Raw genomic sequence first — 19,723 nt, forward strand, 5'->3', positions numbered from 1 at the left:
TCAGGAGTATTATAGCTGTAGGTGAGATTTGAACCTGAAACTCATGGGTCCAACAGCAGTAGGGCTAAGCACTACACTACCAGCTGTCTATTAGAGGTAGATTTCTAGGTGGGGTTCAGTAGTCCTGAGGGAGAGACAGCATTATTGCACCACACTGGAGAAAAAAAAAAACAAAGGACCTACACACACACACACACACACACACACACACACATTTTCAGAACCGCTTGTCCCATACGGGGTCACGGGGAACCGGAGCCTACCCGGCAACACAGGGCGTAAGGCCGGAGGGGGAGGGGACACACCCAGGACGGGACGCCAGTCCATCGCAAGGCACCCCAAGCGGGACTCGAACCCCAGACCCACCGGAGAGTAGGACTGCAGCCCAACCCACTGCACCCCCTGCTCACAAAGGACCTACATTATATGCTCAATTCTGGACATGGTACATGGGACCACCAAGTGACCACAAGTGCAGAAGTGTAGCGGTCTTGTTGGGATATAGTGTGTGATCGGGTTTTGTAGGTACACACACACACACACACACACACATTTTCAGAACCGCTTGTCCCATACGGGGTCACGGGGAACCGGAGCCAACCCGGCAACACAGGGCGTAAGGCCGGAGAGGGAGGGGACACACCCAGGACGGGACGCCAGTCCATCGCAAGGCACCCCAAGCGGGACTCGAACCCCAGACCCACTGGAGAGCAGGACCCGGTCCAACCCACTGCGCCACCGCGCCCCCCTTCGGTTTTGTAGGTATTGGGGGCGCAAGTCCTTTGTCCTTCCTGTAAATAGGGAAATCATTGTAAAGTTTATCTGGCACAGTCGCCTTGAATAAAAGTGTTAGGTGAGTGAATATTTCAAAACACATCCACCCGTTACCAGCATAAGGTTTGTCCTCCTAGGGCTTCCGTAGCGTGAACACAACAATAAAGAGTAACGTCACTAAGAAACTGCACCGGGCCTCGTGCGAAGCGGATGTCCACGTGGGGATACCGGAAGTGGCCGTGTTACTGGTGGAGTCTGTGTCAAGAATAGCAACGGCAAGAGTGTCCACGATGAGTTCTCTGCTCGTGGAGGCGCTCGTGTCGAATTGCTCGGACCCTCGTGTGGTTCTGAACGCGCTGTGCTGGTCCACAGACACGTGTCCGGAACCGGAGCGGGTGGAAGGGCTCGCTGTGTTAATGGGCAAAATGGCTAAATTGCCGGGGTACCGCGACTCGCGCGAGGCGGGCTCCGCGGAAAGAGCGGACTTCCAGCGGAGGGTCGCGGACGTAGCGTGGGAGCTGTGCGTGCCGCTGCTGTGCAGGCTGTGCCGCGAGCGCGAGTGGGTGAGTTCACAGGAGGAGGAACAGGAAGGTGGGACTGCTGAGGGGCGGAGGAGGGAGCTGCTAAGTGCGGCGTGCCGCCTGCTGGGGGTCTGCGTCCGGGTGTGTGGCCCGGAGCTCTCGGAGAGGCTGGTGCGCTCAGCGCTGCCGGCGCTGCGGCCGCCCGATGCCGATGTTGACTGCGATGCGGCGGCCGCCGCCGGGGGAAACGCTCCGTGTCCGGGGCGCTTGGACGCGGACGTTGCCGTGGAGCTGCTCGCCGCAGTGTCCCCCGCACTGTCGCCGCGACAGCCGCCCTGCGCGGAGCTCCTCTCCTCCCTCCTCGACTTCCTGAAGTGGAGCCCGGACCCCCTGGCCTCCAAAGCCTTGGTGCGCGTGCTCCTCGCGCTGCTCCGCGACGACGACGATGACGATGACGAAGGCACCGAAAGGCACCTGCTGCTCGAGCGCTGCTGGGCGGAGCTGTGCGGCTGGCGCGCGTCCGCGCTGACGGCGCGCGCCCTGCTGTGTCTCGCGGCGCTCTCGGACCGCCTGTTTCCCCGCGCGACGGCGGCGGCGGGGTCCCGACCCGGGCGCTGCGATCCCTGGCGGTCGGAGCCCTTCTGGAAGATCGTCCAAGAGGGAGTGACGCTGAGGGACGCGGTGTCCCGCAAAAGGGCGGTGTTTCTCCTCAAGAGGGGCGTGGCCGCGGCGCAGGAGGAGGCGCTCGAGGTCCGCAGCGCGCAGGCGACTGACACGAGTAGGTCAACAAATGCCCACGTGTGTGTGTGTGCGCGCGTGGCCTGGCACGGACTAGCCGCACTGGCACGTGTGAGCACGAGCTCCACAGTAACTTCTCACTTGTCCTCCAAAGGCTCCTGCTGGCAAAATCAACTTTTTTTACTCTTTTGGCCTTTTTTTTTCCACAGCAGGGGTATTCTTACTGTATCAGTCAGCTCAGGTGAAGTACTGTACCCACATGATGGGTACCGCAGCTGGGGCAGGATTCCAAGGGGAGCCCCTAGCAGCAGTAAGCACTGCGCTGCCTGACGTTTTAAAACACGGGGTTATTGCAAAGTGGCATTATTAGTCATAGTGTTATTTGAATTGCTGGTTCTTACATTTGCATTTATTTATTTATCAGACACTTTTCTCCAAAGCGACTTCCAATGAACTCTCTAGTGTAATCAGCCCACACACCTTATTCACCACGGTGACTCACACTGCTAGATACACTGTTTACAATGGGTCACTCATCCATACATCAGTGGAACACACAGTCACACTCTCACTCACACACTATGGGTGAAATTGAAAAGCATGTCTTTGGAGTGTGGGAGGAAACCAGAGCACCTGGAGGAAACCCATGCAGACACGGGGAGAACATGCGCACACCACACAGACTGAGCAGGGATCGAACCCACGTCCTGTCGAACCACTGTTACTCTCTGTACCTCCCCTGCTGGTTGTCTTTCTTCTTATTATGTTGGGCCTGTAAACTGCAACAGTGCTTATAAGCTCACATGATGAGAATGAGACAAAGGATAACAGTAGTGGATGAAGTACTGTGTTGCAGCTAACGTGGGGCTGGACTGGTTAGAAGGCAGAACGGGGGAGAGGAGATGCAGAGAAACACTGGACGTCACATTATGACACATGAAAGACTCACAGCTCCAAACTCTTGCCTGCGTGGCAGCGACAGTCTGTCCGGTCTCTGTAACCAGCGCTTTCCTGCAGACGACAGTTTATTCCGGTGGGTGCCCAGCAAGAGCCATCTTCTCCGGGAATTCTGGGAGGACTACACTTTAGTCATGGAGACCCTGGATGAAAACCAGGTGGGATAACTTATCAGGCAGAAATTCTATCCGCCGGGGTCATACCTTGGCGAGCGAAGCATTTGTTTTCCTGTTTGCTTTTTCTCACTGCTATATAAAACAAATATGATGCAAAGAGGATTTGCTGCAAATAGCACAAGCACTTTGAAATTGTGTTTTTTGTTTCTGTTTCACTTTTTGCTGTGACTTGATTACTGGAATTGCCGTTTTTTCAATGGCCACCTCTTGTTGTGTGTGCCTGGTCCCCAGATTCATGTGGTCCGGCCGGTCCTCAATAGGATTAACACACTGATTGAGACTACAGTGAGCAGCAGTCAAGGTATTTGTGCGTTACATTGGTCTCGTTCTGCATTTCAGAATTCTCTCCCCAGGGTGACATTCAGCTTGTGATCCACCCTGTCTCTTCTCCGTCCCTCCGTTTCTGACTCTGCCCACCAGGTGCCACCTTGCTTCACCCCTCCTGGCTGCTGTGTGTGTATCAGCGCATGTTCCACAGCGAGAACAAGGCAGTGATGAGGGAAGGGGTGTGCCACCTGCTGCAGCTGGGCATGCTGTGCAGACCCAGCTTCGCCCTGGCCTTTGCGCAGGTAGCCAGTCTACAGCTGTGACTTGGAGTCGATTTCAAGTTTCAAAGGGCAGAGCATCACTGATTCTGTAACTTCTGGATCCATACTTCTTAAGTGATTATCTGCCTGTATCCAGAAATACAGTACCAAATTATAATGTGTTATTGGGGCAGATGATAGGGTTTGGGCTGGAGCTCCTGCCTTTGTTTCTTGGTTTGAATCTCATCTACTGCTCCAGTGCCCTTGAGCAAGGCACTTACTCTGAAATTGCTCCAACAAAAAATCACCCAGCAGTATAAATGGGTAAATTGCTCTGGGTAGCTTAACGTTGCAAGCTGCTTTAAAGGAAAGCATCAGCTAAATTAATAAATGTAATAATTTCAGAACAGTTAAAATCAGCTGAAGTGTCAAAGATGCAGTTGATGCATCAGCTGCAGTTAAAACACTAGTTCTTCTCCTGTGCACTAGTGCATTGGGTTTACGCAGAACTGATTTAATTGGACATTTTTAATGAGGATTATGAGGGCATTTTGTCACATAGGAAAATGTATTGATCCAGGCCAGGTGGAGCTGGTGAATTCCTATCCTTCTGTCTTCCAGTTCATTGTGGGTCCTTTCATGGATGTTCTTGCTGAGAGTTCACTGTTTCACAGGTGAGCATCTTTCATTTAGCAGCAGAATATCTGTGGTAGGTCAAACATGTTATAGGGTGATCCAGCATTTTTCATACAGAGATATTAGAGAGAATTTAAGGAATTTGTCGTCTGCACAGATTGTGTGAACGTGTCCTGTAGCCTGCTGTCCTCATGAACTCTGACCCCCACAGGTCACCTGGGCAGAGCATTGGGGAGTGTCCTGACCTGGGGACCAGGCTGCAAGGCTTCATGATCAGTTTCTTTGGTGGACTGCCTCAGGAGAAGAGAAGTGGGTGGAACTTTACTGGGTTTTTCTGGCCGGTACAGGGCAGGGTCCATGCCAGTTGGCAGCATAGTGCTTAAGGACATAAACCAGTACTATTCAGGTTAGATTTTCATGTCCCAGAAGGTGTCCTGCTGTTGTTCCTATGAGAAAGGTGCCTAGTCTAGATTTCCTTCATGAACTGTCTGATTGTACAAGTGGTACAGTACATGCACATGTCAAACATGTCAAATGCTTTGTATAAATACCTGTTTTAAAAACAGTAAATAAAATCCTGAAAACAACTTAATTTGCTGGAAAACCTGGGTTTATTTTTAGGTCTGATGACACAGTGTGGCAGTAAGGCAGCCCCCCCCCCCCCCACATTACTGACACAGCAGGACTACTGCAGCTTGCAGGGCGTTATGTGGGTGTATTTTACACCTTACAGGTGGTGTCCTGCTGCAGCTGATCCGGCGGCTGGCGTCTCGCCACTGGGGCGCCGTCCCCATCCTGTTCCTAGCCCAGGCCTTGTCCCGGATCCCACCCGGCCCCATTCTTGGACCCGACGGCTTACAGGCACTCAGGTAACCCCCCCCCCCCCCCCCCCACCATTAACGAAGTAGCCACAAATTACTGCTATAACTGTACTACGTTTCTTCAGACCGAGGGGCCCTGAGCAGAATGCTGGACTGGACTGCTCTTCATCGATGTGTGTTTTGTTTTTTCTGTTGGTTTACTCTGAGGCTTTTTCTGATTTGTTCCAGAGAGGTGTTACAATCCACCATGATCACTCACCAGGTCCTTCTTCGAGGAGCTGCACAGTGTTTTCTTCTGCAGAGCACCCTTTCTTTGACCGATGTGGTATGATATTCTATTGTGTCAAATTGCCTTCACACCTTTGATTAAAACTGATGACAAATGCATAACAGGATGTTGTTGGAAGTATGACTCCATCTCTGCACTGTACAGAGCTCCATGACCCTGACCGAAGTCTTTAGCTTCCTAACAAACTTCCGCGTAGAGGAGTCGTTATGCCGTGGGACAGCTCTATGGGACCAGGTACGAGGCACTGGACTGACTGGGAGGGGTGAGGATGTAAGAATGAACGGGAAGCCAGGTTTGGTCATGGGAATGTCTGTGTTTGTGTCTGTTTACATTTACGATACTTCATTCAGCAGACACTTTTGTCCAAAGCCACTTCCAATGAACACTATGTAGTGTTATCAGCCCACACACCTTATTCAACAAGGTAATTTACACTGCTAGATACACTACTTACAATGGGTCACTCATCCATACATCAGTGAAACACACTATCACTGACACATTATGAGTAACTTAGTCACGAATCTACCTGAACAACATGTATTTGGACTGTGGGAGGAAACCCACGCAGACACAGGGGGAACATGCAAACTCCACACAGACTGAGCAGGGATTGAACTCGCGTCCTCTCGCACCACCCAGGTGCTGTGAGACGGCAGTGCTACTCGCTGTGCTGTCCTGATGTAAAATCGATAAGGTGTCACATTGTGACCTGTACAAAAATGGCATTAATGGGTTCTGTCTTTGTGTGTTTATGTGTGTTTCTTTGTCTGCTCCAGGTGTGTGACTGGCTTCTGGACAATGAGAGGAGCTTTAAACCGGACCCGCAGCTTGAGCCACCGACCGAGAGTGTTAATGTAGCCCTTGACAGAGAGCCAGTCCAGGGATTTGTTTACACCCAGCTGAAGGCTTTTCTCAGAGTCCCACCCTGCTCTGGTGAGAGTTGTCTAATAAAGGCAAGCTTGCCACAGATTCGGTAAAGGCAGCTGCCTGGTTCCAGTTTCTACAGCCTGCTCTATAGTCACAAAGAGCTTGTACCTTCACATTTCACGTTCAGGTCATGGGACAGACTCCTCTGTATAGTGTGGTTGTGCTGCCTTCCACGGTAGATTGCCTCACTTTGGCTAAACTTGCACTAGAGCCCACAGGTAGCCTGCCGGACCCTTGGGATGCAGAGCTCGTAGCCCGCGTAGTCTTGCTGTCAGCAGACGTGGCGAAGAGGAGACCTGGGGGGTTGGCTACAGAGGGGCTGGAGGTGTTGCTGCACCCCTTGATGGACATCCTGCGCAGGCTCAGCACTAACGCCTACGTGCCCCTGCGCAAGGCCGACCGGAGCCTGCAGCTGTTGGTGCGAGTGCTCCAGCTGCGACGCGGAGGAGACAGCTGGGATGCGCAGACACGGGCGGGTGAGTGGCGTCACTGCCTGTCCCACGTTGCTCTGATTTTTCTGTAGCCTGCAGGAACTGTAGAGGATTTCTGGGAAGGGTGTCGTCTCCTCCATCAGTGTTCTTATTCTCCACACGACGTTGTACAGAAACACTTTGCTGGTTTCCTGCGCACAGAGACATAGGTTAGATTGTGAAGGTCTGTTTCTGTGCAGACGACAAGGTTGCGAGCACCATCGAGAGGTGTGTGCTGGGCGTGACTGAGCAAATCCAGGAGTACATTCTACGGAGGCTGAGTGGGGAGCTGTGTGAGGTGAGGGCACCGCAACTGTGAACTGCGTCCTTGTCTTACATTTACATTTATGCATTTAGCAGATGCAGCAGACACACAATTCAGGCTAAACAGAAGTGAGAAACACAGCAGATGAAAGGCTGTAGGTACAGACAAACAATTATGGAAGCGCAGTTTTTCTGGTGCCCAGTACTCCTGTAGCTGCCTCTAAAATTGAAAGTCAAAGAGGAAATACAAAAATGATCATGACAGATGGTGGTATGAATGTTTATGCAGCAGGTAGGGGATCAGGAGCAAAGTTGGTTGCAAAGAGATGTGTTTTCAAGACCCTTGTTAAGTGTCAAAAGGGATTCAGCAGCTTTGAGGGAGTGGGGGAGCTCATTCCACCATGTTGGAGTCGAAAGTGAGAACCAACAGATGTTTGGTTTTTGGACTGTTGTAAATGGGACAATCAACTGGCCAGAGGTGGTGATTTGCATTTATCTTTATGAATTTATTGAAGTTTCATGCAAAGCGATTTGTACATGAACTGGATACAAATACCTAAGGGCACAAACAAAGAGAAACTCCATATGTGCAGTAAAATTAGTGAACCTGTATATGAAGTCCTAGCCTTTCTAAAACATGAAAATGAAAATCAAACAGAAAAAGTAGACATACAAAGTATTTTTAGGTTAATAAGTGAATTTTACCACTCCGCTTACACATAATACAGTTTAAATCTTGCTCATTTTATTCAGCATGTAAATTCCAGGTTCAGGTCTCTGAATTCATGGTGCAGCACTTCAGGGCTTTGAACCTGCAGATCCAACATCACTCGCATTAACAACATGCTGTTATTCACCAGCTCTGTGATGTGGAGCGAGCCGAACTGTACCATTCAGTCCTGATGGAGCTGGTCCACATGTACACCTGTGTTGGGTGGCATCGCACAAGCCGGTTAGGAAGTTTTGTTCCAACGCTGACGCGACGCTGCCTGCGGATCCTGACAGAGCCGCTAGAGAAGGTACTGTGCGTGCCTGAGATCTCCAGATGCTGTCCCAGAAATGGTTTTAGCACATGCTGAGGACTTTTTCATTCTTATTATTCTATTGAGCTGATGATTTTTATCTGAAGATGCAATTTTTGCTTTTTATTCAACTGGATTTGTCACTGAGGAAGCTTGGGCTATTTCCTTTTCCCATGGGTAATGTATCAGGACCCCTCCTGGGACGTGCTCTGCTCACACTCAGCTGTCCTCTGATGATAAATGGCTGTTAAGTAAGAGATAAAATGCGATTTCTGCAGTTTTATCCTTCCGAGTCCCCCCCCCCCCCCCCCCCCCACGCAGTCTTTGTACTAGATAACAAACTTCCTCTTTTGCAGTTCATAGTTCATGAACTCCAGAGCTCTCCCAGTAAAGTGCTTATTGGTCTTTCAGTTGGTGTACTGAGACATTAAGAGCTTAGCGAGCTCACACACGGACACATCGTAACCCCCTCGACCTCTGATATGGCTTTTAGCGTTTTGGGGTTTTGTCCTCATACGCAGAGCAGTATGTGACTTGGAGGCTCGGACTGCTTAAGAGGCAAACATGGGGGAGGAAGAGATCAGTTTGAGTAAATCTCGTCCTATTATATGTATATATGGGCGACCTGCTGTTTCAAAACATCAAAAACACATTTAGTTCCAAAGTTGAAGACACAATTTGACAGCAGATCACCTTTGCTGGGAAATGAAACCCCTTTGCTGCCACTGATCCTTTGACATTGTGCTTCTCACGGGATGGAAGCGGGGATTTGACTCACCGTTTTTGCCTGCCTACGTTAGAATTGCACCGTGCGTGGACAAGTGCGAAGGGCTGTTTCCATGGCATCACTTGCACTTCTCTGTCAAGTGGGGGAGAGGCACAGACCGGACCTTCATCCCGATGCTGTGTGTGCCCTGTCTTCCGTGGCCAAGCTGTTTTATTCCTCTAACTCCTCAGTGGCGCACCTTAACCAAAACCTGCCAAAGCCAGCGGTCACTTCTGATTCCCTGGACGGGTTAGTATCAGTCAAAAAACAGTCTTTCATCCTACTAGTAGGTATAGCTCGTGTAATTATTTGTTCCCTCTGCCCAGTAAATAATTTGCTGTAATCAGTTATAACGGGTAGTTAAATTTCCGAGTTCTGTGCTTAGGTGGAAGAAATACATCCAGGATATATAACCCACTGGGACCGAAACACATTGTATTTAATTGTGTGTGGATGTTTTACATTTTATAATTGTTTACATAGATTGTACAAGCATTTTAGACTGACCTCTGATGTACATTAGTCAGAATGTGATGTTATTAAATTGGATCGCTGTGCTTCGCCGCGTGGGGGAACCGGTACAACTAATGGTCGTATTGACAACTTGTTGTAGCGTTCGCTTCTGCAGCCTACAGTCATGATGTCGGTTCTCCAGGGGCCCGCAGGAGCATCTGTCCTTCGAGGGCTGGGGTCGTATGGCCGCACGCTTTGTGCGGGACCAGTGGACCTGCCTGAGGTTCCTGCTCAACGCCAACATCGTGTCGGAAGTCGCAGAGCTCCCCCCGGCATCTCTCACTCTGGAAGCTGCAGTGGAGGCATTGGGCTTGCTGCCCAGTGACCTGGTGTTGCCTGTGCTGGACTGCATGGTGGTGCTGCTGCCACAGGTCTGTTATACCCACAAGGAGGAGCTCCTCTCATCCCTTTCTCCATATAAACTGTTTTAACTCACTGTTACATGTGGTTTGCTATTGTGACCTATGATAATAAATCTTTAGTTTTTTTGCTTCTTGACACAGCTAAATATATGTGTACCTTAAACATTTTTTGTCCACACTGGGAGAAGAGATGAAATGCTGCATTCCTCTATTTCATTTTCTGCAGTATCCTCTTCGTTTGGGCTTTTTAATGGTGATGCCAGACAGCCCTCTGGTTGCAGGAATTGCGAATACATTTGTGTGCTGTGAACGTATGTCCTCTCCCAGCAGGTGGCACAAGTCAAGGAAAGCCTATGTGTGGAGGCAGTAATGTTGGCTCTGACGGTTGTGCTGGGTCTCAGCAGTAACCCCCATGACTTCTGGCCTTCTCTGGAAGGATTTATACGTTTTGCTTTCACCCGTGGGGTACTGGAGCTCGCTGACGCCGAAGCCCCGAGGCTCACAGCCACTTTGCAGCAGGTGATGCACTCTGGGACAGCGGAGTGATCATTGTGAAAACACACTTGATTATGATTAGTTGGAATGAGACAATGTGTGGTTCTAATGCACATGACAGCTATCCTCTTTTTTTTTTTTTTTTTTGGCTGCCTCTGTCTCACCCAGGTGGCCTCCGAGCTGATGGAGCTGTCTCAGACCAAGACGGGGGTGTTCAACGTGCTGATCCGGCACTGCTGCCACTCCTGGCTGAGCCCTGACCAGAGGAACGGAATCCAAGCACACGTCCTGCTCCCCAGTGCGCTCTCGCACCTGGATATCCTAGCAGAGGCTTGTGTCCATGGGCCTGTTTTCAGGAAAGATCAGAGGTGCTTCTGAAATCCCTACTGATTTTACCACCAAGAGTATTTCGACAGTACGTAGCACTGCAGCAACAGCATTTTTTATAAGCAAATGCACTTATGTAAGTTAGTGAGAACAACGGGAAAAAAGCTTTGTCTTGGCCCATGGATCTGTAGCAGTTTAATTTATTAATATTTAATATTTGGATTTTTTGGGTGACTTATTGAAAACACATTTTCCCCAGAGTAAAGGTAGAAAAAGAATAATTTTTTTTTTTTTTTTTTTTCCCCCCCCCCCTAACCAGGTTGATCCAGGAAATTCAGACATATGTGGAGCAGCTGGGCGGGAAGTGTACGGCGAATGCCGTTGTCACCAGGTGTGAGTTTCGCATGGACTTTCCCACACAACCGTCTTGCTCCACATTTAAAACGGTGTAGTTTTTAGTGGCTTGTCCTTCTGACCTCCTGCGTCTCTCTTAGTGACGGCAGAGATGAACAGTTCCCTCGTCTGCGTGTGCTGGCCTTTCTCAGCCAGCTTGAGGCCTCCCATCCCCTTCACCAGCGCCTGATCGAGGAGCTCGTGCTGAGGCTGCTGAAAAAGGTTAGGGGAACGTGGTGTCTGAGGGGATTTTGTGAGGACCGTTGGGACTTCGCACGGAAGTGCGGATGGTTGGCGCTGTTCCTAACACACACACACACACACACTGCACATACTGAATAGGTGTGTGCCTGGATTTTAATTTCCAGGTTTGACTGTATCTCCAGTGAACATGGGACTCTGCAGCTCAGTTTAAGACCCGATGTGTAAGCTGGCTTTTGCCTCAGTACTTAATTGTTGTATTAATGTAGTCACATCTGTCTGAATATTGAGATTTTTCATTGTACATTTTTTGCAATAAAAACAAGAGTGGAATTGGGGAGAACATTTGAAAATGCACTGAGTATGTCAGTTGTCATTCTGAATTACAGTCTTAACTGTGTTTTATGATTATGTGAAAATGCAGACAGCATTTCCAGTACTATTGTTTTCTATGTCCAAGTACTAGATTTGAAGGCTTTTCTTTTTTTTATTTGGCGGAATTTTAATATTAATAATTTTTTGATTTTCACTGGTAGAACTATATTTTTCAGATGTGCATCCTTCCCTTAAATTCTGAACAGGACTTTGTTTGCTTCTGTCATTGTTTTTATTTCACCTTCTCTCACCTCTTATTCAAAGGATGAGGAGATATCAAAGTCGAAAGTACGTTACTATGGCAACTCCCTGCAGCATCGGGTGAAGAACCGGGTGTGGCAGACTCTTCTGGTGTTGCTGCCAAAACTGAGCAAGGTAAACCAAGGCAGCATGGAAACATGCTTGTGTGCGTACACACACGCAACACTGAAAGGAATGTGAAATACACAACAGTAATACAAGGGTAAACAAGTCCATATAGATAACCAAGAAAAAACATCCATGATGGCATACAATGACGCATATGCATATAACTAATAAAATCATACACAATACTTGGGATGCATAAAAAATGCACAATAGCATGTGCACACAGCAGATGTAAAAGCAAAAACATAGCATACACACAGATAAAACACGAACATGCCAATATTTATGCACATTTACATTTATTCATTTATCTGATGCTTTTCTTCAAAGCAACTTAGTGTTTGTGCACCTGCCATTATTTACCCATTTGTACAGCTGGGTTATTTTACTGGAGCAATTTAGGGTAAGTATCTTGCTCAAGGCTGCTACAGCCGGAGGTGGGGAGTGAACCTGCAACCTCTGGGTACAAAGGCAGTAGCTTTAACCACATGCACATGCGTTGTTATATGCAGGGTTAATGCACATAACCAGCAGCGAAATCGTTGTACATGAATGCAACGGGACAGCACAGTGGCAAAGCAGGTAGTGCCTCGAAGCTCCTGGTATATGTGTTTGAAGCCTGGTTTTTCCTCCAACTTACTCTGTGTGGAGTTTGCATGTGTTTTCTACAGATGTTTTGGTTCAAGGACATGTTTAGGGTGGATTGGTTCGTCTAAATTTCCCTTTATGAGATTGCACTGCGGTGGACCGGTGTCCCATGCAGAGGGTACTCTTTCTCACATCTTAATGCTTCCAGGATAGACTGTGGAATAGTATGACTGCACTGGAGAAGGAGTTACTAGTAATCAATGGATATACACAACAACGCACGCACAGATGCAGTCATACAAAAGGTAGATGAGTTAATGAAATACAGACATCACTTTACGTACATACAGTACTGTGCAAAAGTCTTAGGCACTTAGATGTTTCACAGAAATGTTTTAGACAGTTATTTAATGTCTTCTGCATTAATGTCAATGGGAAAGAGCATATTTCAGATTTCCAACCATTCCTTTTGCAAAAAGTTACAGTATTACAGTAAGGGTTTTGTTTAGCTTTAAAGAAAGAACATACACACATACAGAGTCTGAGACCGCTCGTCTCAAGTAGGGTTGCGGTGAGCCGGAGCCTAACCCGGCAACACAGGGCACAAGGCTGGAGGTGGAGGGAACACACCCAGGATGGGGCGCCACTCCATTGCAAGGCACCCCAAGCAGGGCTTGAACCCCAGACCCACCAAAGAGCAGGACCCGGCCAAGCCCGCCGCGATCCCGCTCGGGACAAGCGGTTGTTGACGATGGATGGTTACTAAGATTTGTAGGAAGTTTATTAATTAAGAGCCTTATTTTTGGAAGCATTTTCGCTTTACAGCTTTTTTCTCCAACCAAGTGCCTAAAACTTTTGCGCAGTTCTGTACATGTGACACCCTACGCCTTGTGTTTGTGCCTACATGCCCTGCTTATGATACATCCACAGCAGAGACATGATTTATGATGGCGCAAGCACACATATTTTTAGACTTTGCACCATATATCCTACGTACCTTTTAACACAGTCATACCCTGCTGGACTTGAGACAACACACCGAGTCACACTCTCATTTAAATGCACAAAAGTACACAGTCCATCTTGTAAGAGTGCTGTGTAATAGCTTTGTACCACGAAAGGTCCATATTAAACCACCAAGACCTTATCGCTGAACTCTTCCTCCTAACGGGCTTGTCTTTGTGCCGTGATAACGATGCTTCGTGTTGAGTTGTGTCCAAGTGTCGGTCCTGCGGTGACCAGATTGCTTCTCGGCAGGAGTTTGTGGTGACTATCCTGAGCCGCGTGTATGAGGCTGGCTTCTGCAGCAACCAGGCCTCTGTTAAGTACCTGGTAGAGTGGATGATCATTCTCCTCCTCCATCGCCACCCTGGGCTCATGGACAGTTTGTGGAAATGCTTTGGTGTGGTGAGTATGTACCCAGGACCGTTCCGTGACACCTGGAAGTACTGCAGCTCATTTAATGATTCACAACAGTGTTAAGCTTGGGATAGATTTTTTTTTTTTTTTTATTAAAAGAAACCTGTTTTATTGTTAAATATGTCTTTATGTGGTGTTTGCAGAATCAAGAGAAGACCAAGACAAGTATCTGTACCTTTCTATCCGTGTTGGTGCACCTGAATGTCCTTCTGCCCAACGTACAGGACAAGGTAGGATTTCATACCTATGTGGTCTGTGTGTTGATTGATGAAATGAGAGTTTTACATCATTGAACTTCCCTGCGGTATGAGTATGTAGGACTGGGAGTATAATACAACCTCCTGTCCTTCCTTTCTCTCCTTTTCTTCCTCTGTAATTTCCTTCTCCTCCACCTTCCCCTTGGTTTTTTTTCTGGTCCCTCGCTCTTTCCTGGTCCCACCTTGCCCTTCACCTCCCGCTCAGGTTGGGCTGTGGCGGAAGGCTCTGGATGTAATTTTGCAGTGGTGTTTCAGCCACAACTTCAGCATTCGCCTCTATGCCCTGCTAGCCCTAAAGAAGGTGTGGAACCTCAAGGATGTGAGAGTAAACACTAAAGATGTGGCAGGTGGTCCCGATGGGTTGGGGGGGCTTGCAGCTGTGGTTCAGGCCTGTCTACAGCAAGCTGAAGCCATGCAGACCACAGGGTGAGTGACATACTGTCGTGTTTTTTTTTTTTTTTGTTTTTTTTTTTTTTTTAAACCATCAGAGGTCAAATGGCTTGTCGATGCTGATGATGGTTGAAGCTGGAAGGAGATCATGTGCCACAGACAGTACTGGTGATCTGACTTGTGGTTGTGTTCATTAGCACATGGTTAGAGGTTCCACCTCATTCACGACACTACATGATGGGTCCGTTAATTGAAAGGGTTTTTTTTTTTTTTTTTAAATAAGACCAATTTGGTGGTGTAATATGTTAGAGCTGCCGCTTAAGCCCTGACCATCTGTCTACAGGAATGCAGTAAAGAACTGGACCAGAATCCAGGACCACTTCTTTTTCGGGACTTTTCATCCTCTGAAGGACTATAGTATTGAAGTAGGTCTCCGTTCAATATACTTTCATTGTTTCATTTCTTTGACCTAATCAAATTATAATTAAGGGCTGTAATGATGCTCAGTTAGTGGTGGGGGGGGGGGGGGAATTTTCTATGCTATGTATTGTGTAAATGTGAATTATAATTATCCCGTATCTTTTGTTTCCTAATTAATTTGAAAACCTTATTTCTTCTGCCTTGTTACAGACCATATTCTACACCTTCCCTAGCCTGTCAGAGTTGGCTGATGATGAATGGATTCCAGTCTGGAAATTTGAAAGACTAGTGGAATTTCCCCAGAATTCTGTGCTTCCATTGCGGAACCCAAGGCAGGACCTGAGCCAACTGCATCCAGGGGACTGGGTCCAGCAGGACAAAGGTATGGTTGCCAGCGCAGACAGGACTCTGCTGAAATCCTATGCAGGGTTACCCTCTTGTCCCCCAGATCAGTGCAGTAAACCCAGGTGAAAGACAGAGCCCTTGTTTTGAGATGTTTAATTTTTCAGCAGCACCTGAAAATACAACTCCAGTGCAGTTTCCAAGGTGCTGTTACAGAAACAACCCTCCTTTGTATAGATCTTTGTGTTTTGGTGTTTTTGAATTGAGGAGTGTACCTTCGTTGCTTTGCCTCGCATGATGTGTGAGAGATTGTTGACTCTGATAGCACTGAGCAACAATTACAAGCATTGTCTTTCCTCAAAAACTGGTTTCAGTGGTGGTATCGCGATTAAATTATTTTATTACTATAGTGATTACAATGTTTCCATGCTAAGATAGAGCCGTTTATACAAAGCTTAAACAGCAGGGCAGTTCTTGGGACTCGAACAGACAACCTTCTTGCCACCTGTGATGCTTGTTGTCAGTGTATTGCTGAAGTATCATTGCAAGGCTTTGTTAATTTTGTTTCAGTGAGGTTTGAAAATGTTCTTAACAGAATGTTCTAGTCACCTATACACACACTTAAACACGCACACGGGTTTTTGGAGGGAAAATCTGGGAATTCCTCATAAGTCTTCCCATGATAGTGGAGGCGGAACGGGAAGAGCGATGGGCAGAGGTGCAGAAGAAGATGACGCCATGGAGACTGAGCATCCAGGAGCAGGACCCTGAGCTGCAACTTGCCCTCCAGCAGAGGGCTGCCCGCCTGGGCAAGCGCCACAGTGCCCTCCTGGTGGTCGCCTCACTCATCGACAAGCCCACCAACCTGGGTGGTAAGAGCCAAACAACATTCACAGCAGACAAACAGCAACAGGATGACTCAATTAGCTGGGTATCATCTACTGAAGGGCAGCTTTCTGTCCGTTTAAGGACTTAAAAGTATGGCCAGAAAAGCAGCTCGCCTTGTGGTCTTGGAGGGTCAAGGAGGCCGACCCCTTCTCCCCTCTTACACAATTTAAAAATAAACACACGCACACATACAAGTTGGGACATAAATGTGACTCATTGTGCTTTCCTCTATGTGATGAGGGTGTTTATGGACAGATAAGATTGCTAGTTCAAAGCACAGTTGCTAGGCAGAGCTCCTGTGTCCACTTGGCAGAGTGTGTAAACACTGTGCTGTACCATAAAGCATAATCAGCACAATAACACCTTCAGTACTTAGAAGGGCTGAAAAAACAATGGTCATTTCCTTAAAAATGTTTCTACAGTTATCACTGCCAAAGCAATGATTTTATTACGTTTAATGGAGACTTTCTTACTCTGGGGAAAACCTGATTCAAGAACCAATATTGACAGTGTATTACAGCCTGGATTGTTCTGTGAATTGTGAAGATGGTATATTTAATATATTTATGGACTTCAAATCAGTTTGTGTTTAATGAGAGTGTTTAGTTTTGTACTGATTTTGATTTGGTTGTTTTTGGGGGGGGGTTTTTAATTTATTTTATTGCATATATTTTTTTTTTTTTTTTGCGCGTCTTCATTTTGTCCATCTGTTGTCCTCTGGCACACGGCTAGGCCTGTGCAGGACTTGCGAGATCTTTGGCGCCAGCACTCTGGTGTTAGACAGCCTTCGTCATGTCAGCGACAAGAACTTCCAGGCTCTAAGTGTGTCGGCTGAGCTCTGGCTCCCCTTGTTGGAGGTGAGTGGCGCTGAACCTCCTGCCCTTTCCACTCTCCTTCAGGTTGTCCTCTTACTACTTGTGTCCTGCACAAAGGTTGGAGGCATGGCTAACAAGGAGTCAACAAGACCTGACCTTCCTGAGCAGGTTTTTTTTTTTTTTTTTTTTAATCTCTACAGGTCAGGCCCACAGATCTAGTTGACTTCCTGCAGCTGAAGAAGAGGGAGGGCTACTGCATTGTGGGAGTGGAACAGACTGCAAACAGCCAAAGTCTGCAAGGTTACAGATTCCCTGCAAAGACCCTGCTGCTGCTGGGGTGGGTGTCTCTCAGCCGTCTCCAGCATCGTGTCTGTTGCTCGTAGTGCTTGGCTGCGTGTACCAATGTGATATCAAACCATTGTACACGTGCACAAAGAGATGGGAGAATAAGTACCGCGAGTTCTGAACTTGTCAAACATATGGGTACACACCTCTGATGCCCACGCTGTGAGCCACCCACTTCTTTCCACACAGCAGGATCCCAACTTCATAAGATATTATCGCACTGGTGGAGGGAAGCCATATTTCCCCCATTCAGCCTGCAGCCTTTTGAGCATTTGGGACACAAACAATACACTGATAGATTGCAAATACATCCACATACATAAAGCAAGAACAGAAAGTCAAAAGATTATAATATTTCATAGGTGTGATTACATACCGCTGTCTAGTACGCTCCAGAAGGAGGTCCAGGATTGTCATGTAGGTCAACTTTTAGTTTTTTAGGCAGAAGAAATCGAACACTTTGGTCTTGCACAGATTTATAGGAGGAACTTTGGGTGTCGACACCAGCATTAGAATACTTTACCTTTCCAAAAAGAATCGGGGTTGTGGTTTAACACAAAAACAGAAGGTGGCATATATGAAGTTTCCGGTTAAAGGTTTTTTAAGTGGTTGAGTGAACCCTTTTCCAGTTATTGAGCCATCTTTTTGTGTAGGACTCAGCCACAGTAGCAGTCAGTTGAAGTGCCAGAGGGTTAGAGTATTGCAGACAAGTTACAGCAGATCTTCCGTGGTCTCAATTCTGTCTTCATATCTGTCTCTGAGCCACAAGAAGTAATGTCACATCTAATATCAGTAAGTGTGTACCTTGACGCCGCACCCTGTTAGCGTATGCTATCTGCAGTGTTATTCCTTCCTAGTGCAACACCATATACCACAGCCAAACACGTGACAGTTGGGAGATGTATAAAGAGTAGTGTGTTGTATCCGATCCCTGTATCTGTGTTATGTAATATCACCTTAAACGTTACAGGTTGCACCTGCAGTCTGACTCGCAGTAACCCAAGATCTCAAATGAGAGTGAAGCCGCTGTGTTTGGATGTCAAACACGTGCCCACATAATACCTGTTTGTGTCGCTCCGCAGCACAGGAACTGAGCAAGCACTTCGATTTCATCATGCTAATTGACCCCACTCTTCCCACCGGCAAACCCTTCGCCGTCTCTTGTGACACGAAGACATGAGCAGGCACGCCTGTGTCACAGTGGGCCCACTTTGCCTCTGAGGTTACAGCAATGTAAAGATAATAGATGCACCTGACTCTTCTGACACTGGAGTTCAGTAGTAACACAGCGATCCCAAGTCTGAAAGCGTTCGTCAGAATGCACGGAACGCAAAAGCAACTCGCATCTTCTGATGTGGATCGCTGATGCGAAACGAGCATTCTGGTATCGGCAGAATGGACCGATCTAACGTCACTTATACAAGGAAACGGAGAGTTTATGTGGTGGGAAGGTGTGAGCAGATCCAATAGTGTAGCAGCAGGGGGTGTGAGAGCAGTGCAGTCAGCATAGTGGGGTTTCTCTACCGTTTCTGCTCCCTCGGTCTGCTCATTTGCACTCGGTCCGGACTCTGCTGTGAGAGTTGCTCTGCGTGAACTGAGTTCTTCAGTTACTCTGAAAGGTACCACCATGGTTAAAAACAAGGGCACTTTAGGGTTGACGGATTTTAGAGCCACCGCTCCTGTATCCTCGTTACTGAACCTTGATTGTTCCAGTTAAATATATCATTATGAAATTGATAATTGTTGTTTTGCAGTTTATCCGGTTATTTTGATATTGCCCCGGTGTAGAATAAAGCGGCCCTCGGGGCTTCCCGTTTTTTCCTCGGACAGCAATGAACGCGAGGGCATCCCGGCCAACCTGCTGCAGCTGCTGGACGTGTGTGTGGAAATACCGCAGCATGGTGTCACCCGATCCCTCAACGTGCACGTGAGCGCCGCCCTGCTGGTGTGGGAGTACACGAGACAACACCTGAGTTCTGGGGCTCAGATCGCGGAATCGTGACGCCTGACATTTCAAATGACCTCAAGGGCCCTTGACTCCTGATGGAGAGCCCCAGGATCTATGAACTAAAGCTGGGGAATCCAGGACTCCGCCCAGAGAAACTGGTTGATACTGCTGTGAAATGCATATGTTTTATTGGGTTTATTTATACGTTCCAGCTTCTTACCCTGAATGCTGAGCTTTGCTATACGTCCCATTGTTTGATGGAAGCAACTGGTTAGAAGCTGATCTTAAAGAGCTATTTTTTAATAAATGTCTTAATTCTGTCAAATATATGACATTTCTTATGCACTGCTGTCAGTTTGATCTCCTCTCTTCCTGCTGCCTACTT

The 19,723-nt window shown here is 47.7% G+C and overlaps 1 protein-coding gene across 2 annotated transcripts; it reads left to right on the forward strand.

Moving 5' to 3' along the window:
- The first annotated feature begins 700 nt into the window (after positions 1–700).
- Positions 701–19,677, forward strand: tarbp1 (TAR (HIV-1) RNA binding protein 1). 2 transcript variants are annotated; one of them, XM_029254315.1, is made up of 29 exons: positions 701–2,073; positions 3,051–3,148; positions 3,398–3,467; positions 3,587–3,735; positions 4,315–4,367; positions 4,541–4,638; positions 5,063–5,198; positions 5,379–5,475; positions 5,584–5,673; positions 6,219–6,375; positions 6,579–6,845; positions 7,040–7,137; positions 7,964–8,122; positions 8,926–9,140; positions 9,547–9,775; positions 10,094–10,285; positions 10,430–10,629; positions 10,908–10,979; positions 11,083–11,203; positions 11,822–11,932; positions 13,772–13,921; positions 14,077–14,163; positions 14,396–14,616; positions 14,924–15,005; positions 15,211–15,382; positions 16,029–16,214; positions 16,963–17,087; positions 17,246–17,382; positions 19,221–19,677. In XM_029254315.1, the coding sequence occupies exons 1-29, from the start codon at positions 1,065–1,067 to the stop codon at positions 19,390–19,392; spliced, it is 4,953 nt and encodes a 1,650-aa protein (XP_029110148.1). In that variant the 5' UTR covers positions 701–1,064; the 3' UTR covers positions 19,393–19,677. The 2 variants fall into 2 exon arrangements, with proteins under 2 accessions (XP_029110148.1, XP_029110149.1); XM_029254316.1 differs by having other exon boundaries at positions 10,097–10,285.
- The last annotated feature ends 46 nt before the right edge of the window (positions 19,678–19,723 follow it).

Source organism: Scleropages formosus, chromosome 8 (genome assembly GCF_900964775.1).
Source record: "Scleropages formosus chromosome 8, fSclFor1.1, whole genome shotgun sequence".
In the NCBI taxonomy this organism is placed as follows: Eukaryota; Metazoa; Chordata; class Actinopteri; order Osteoglossiformes; family Osteoglossidae; genus Scleropages; species Scleropages formosus.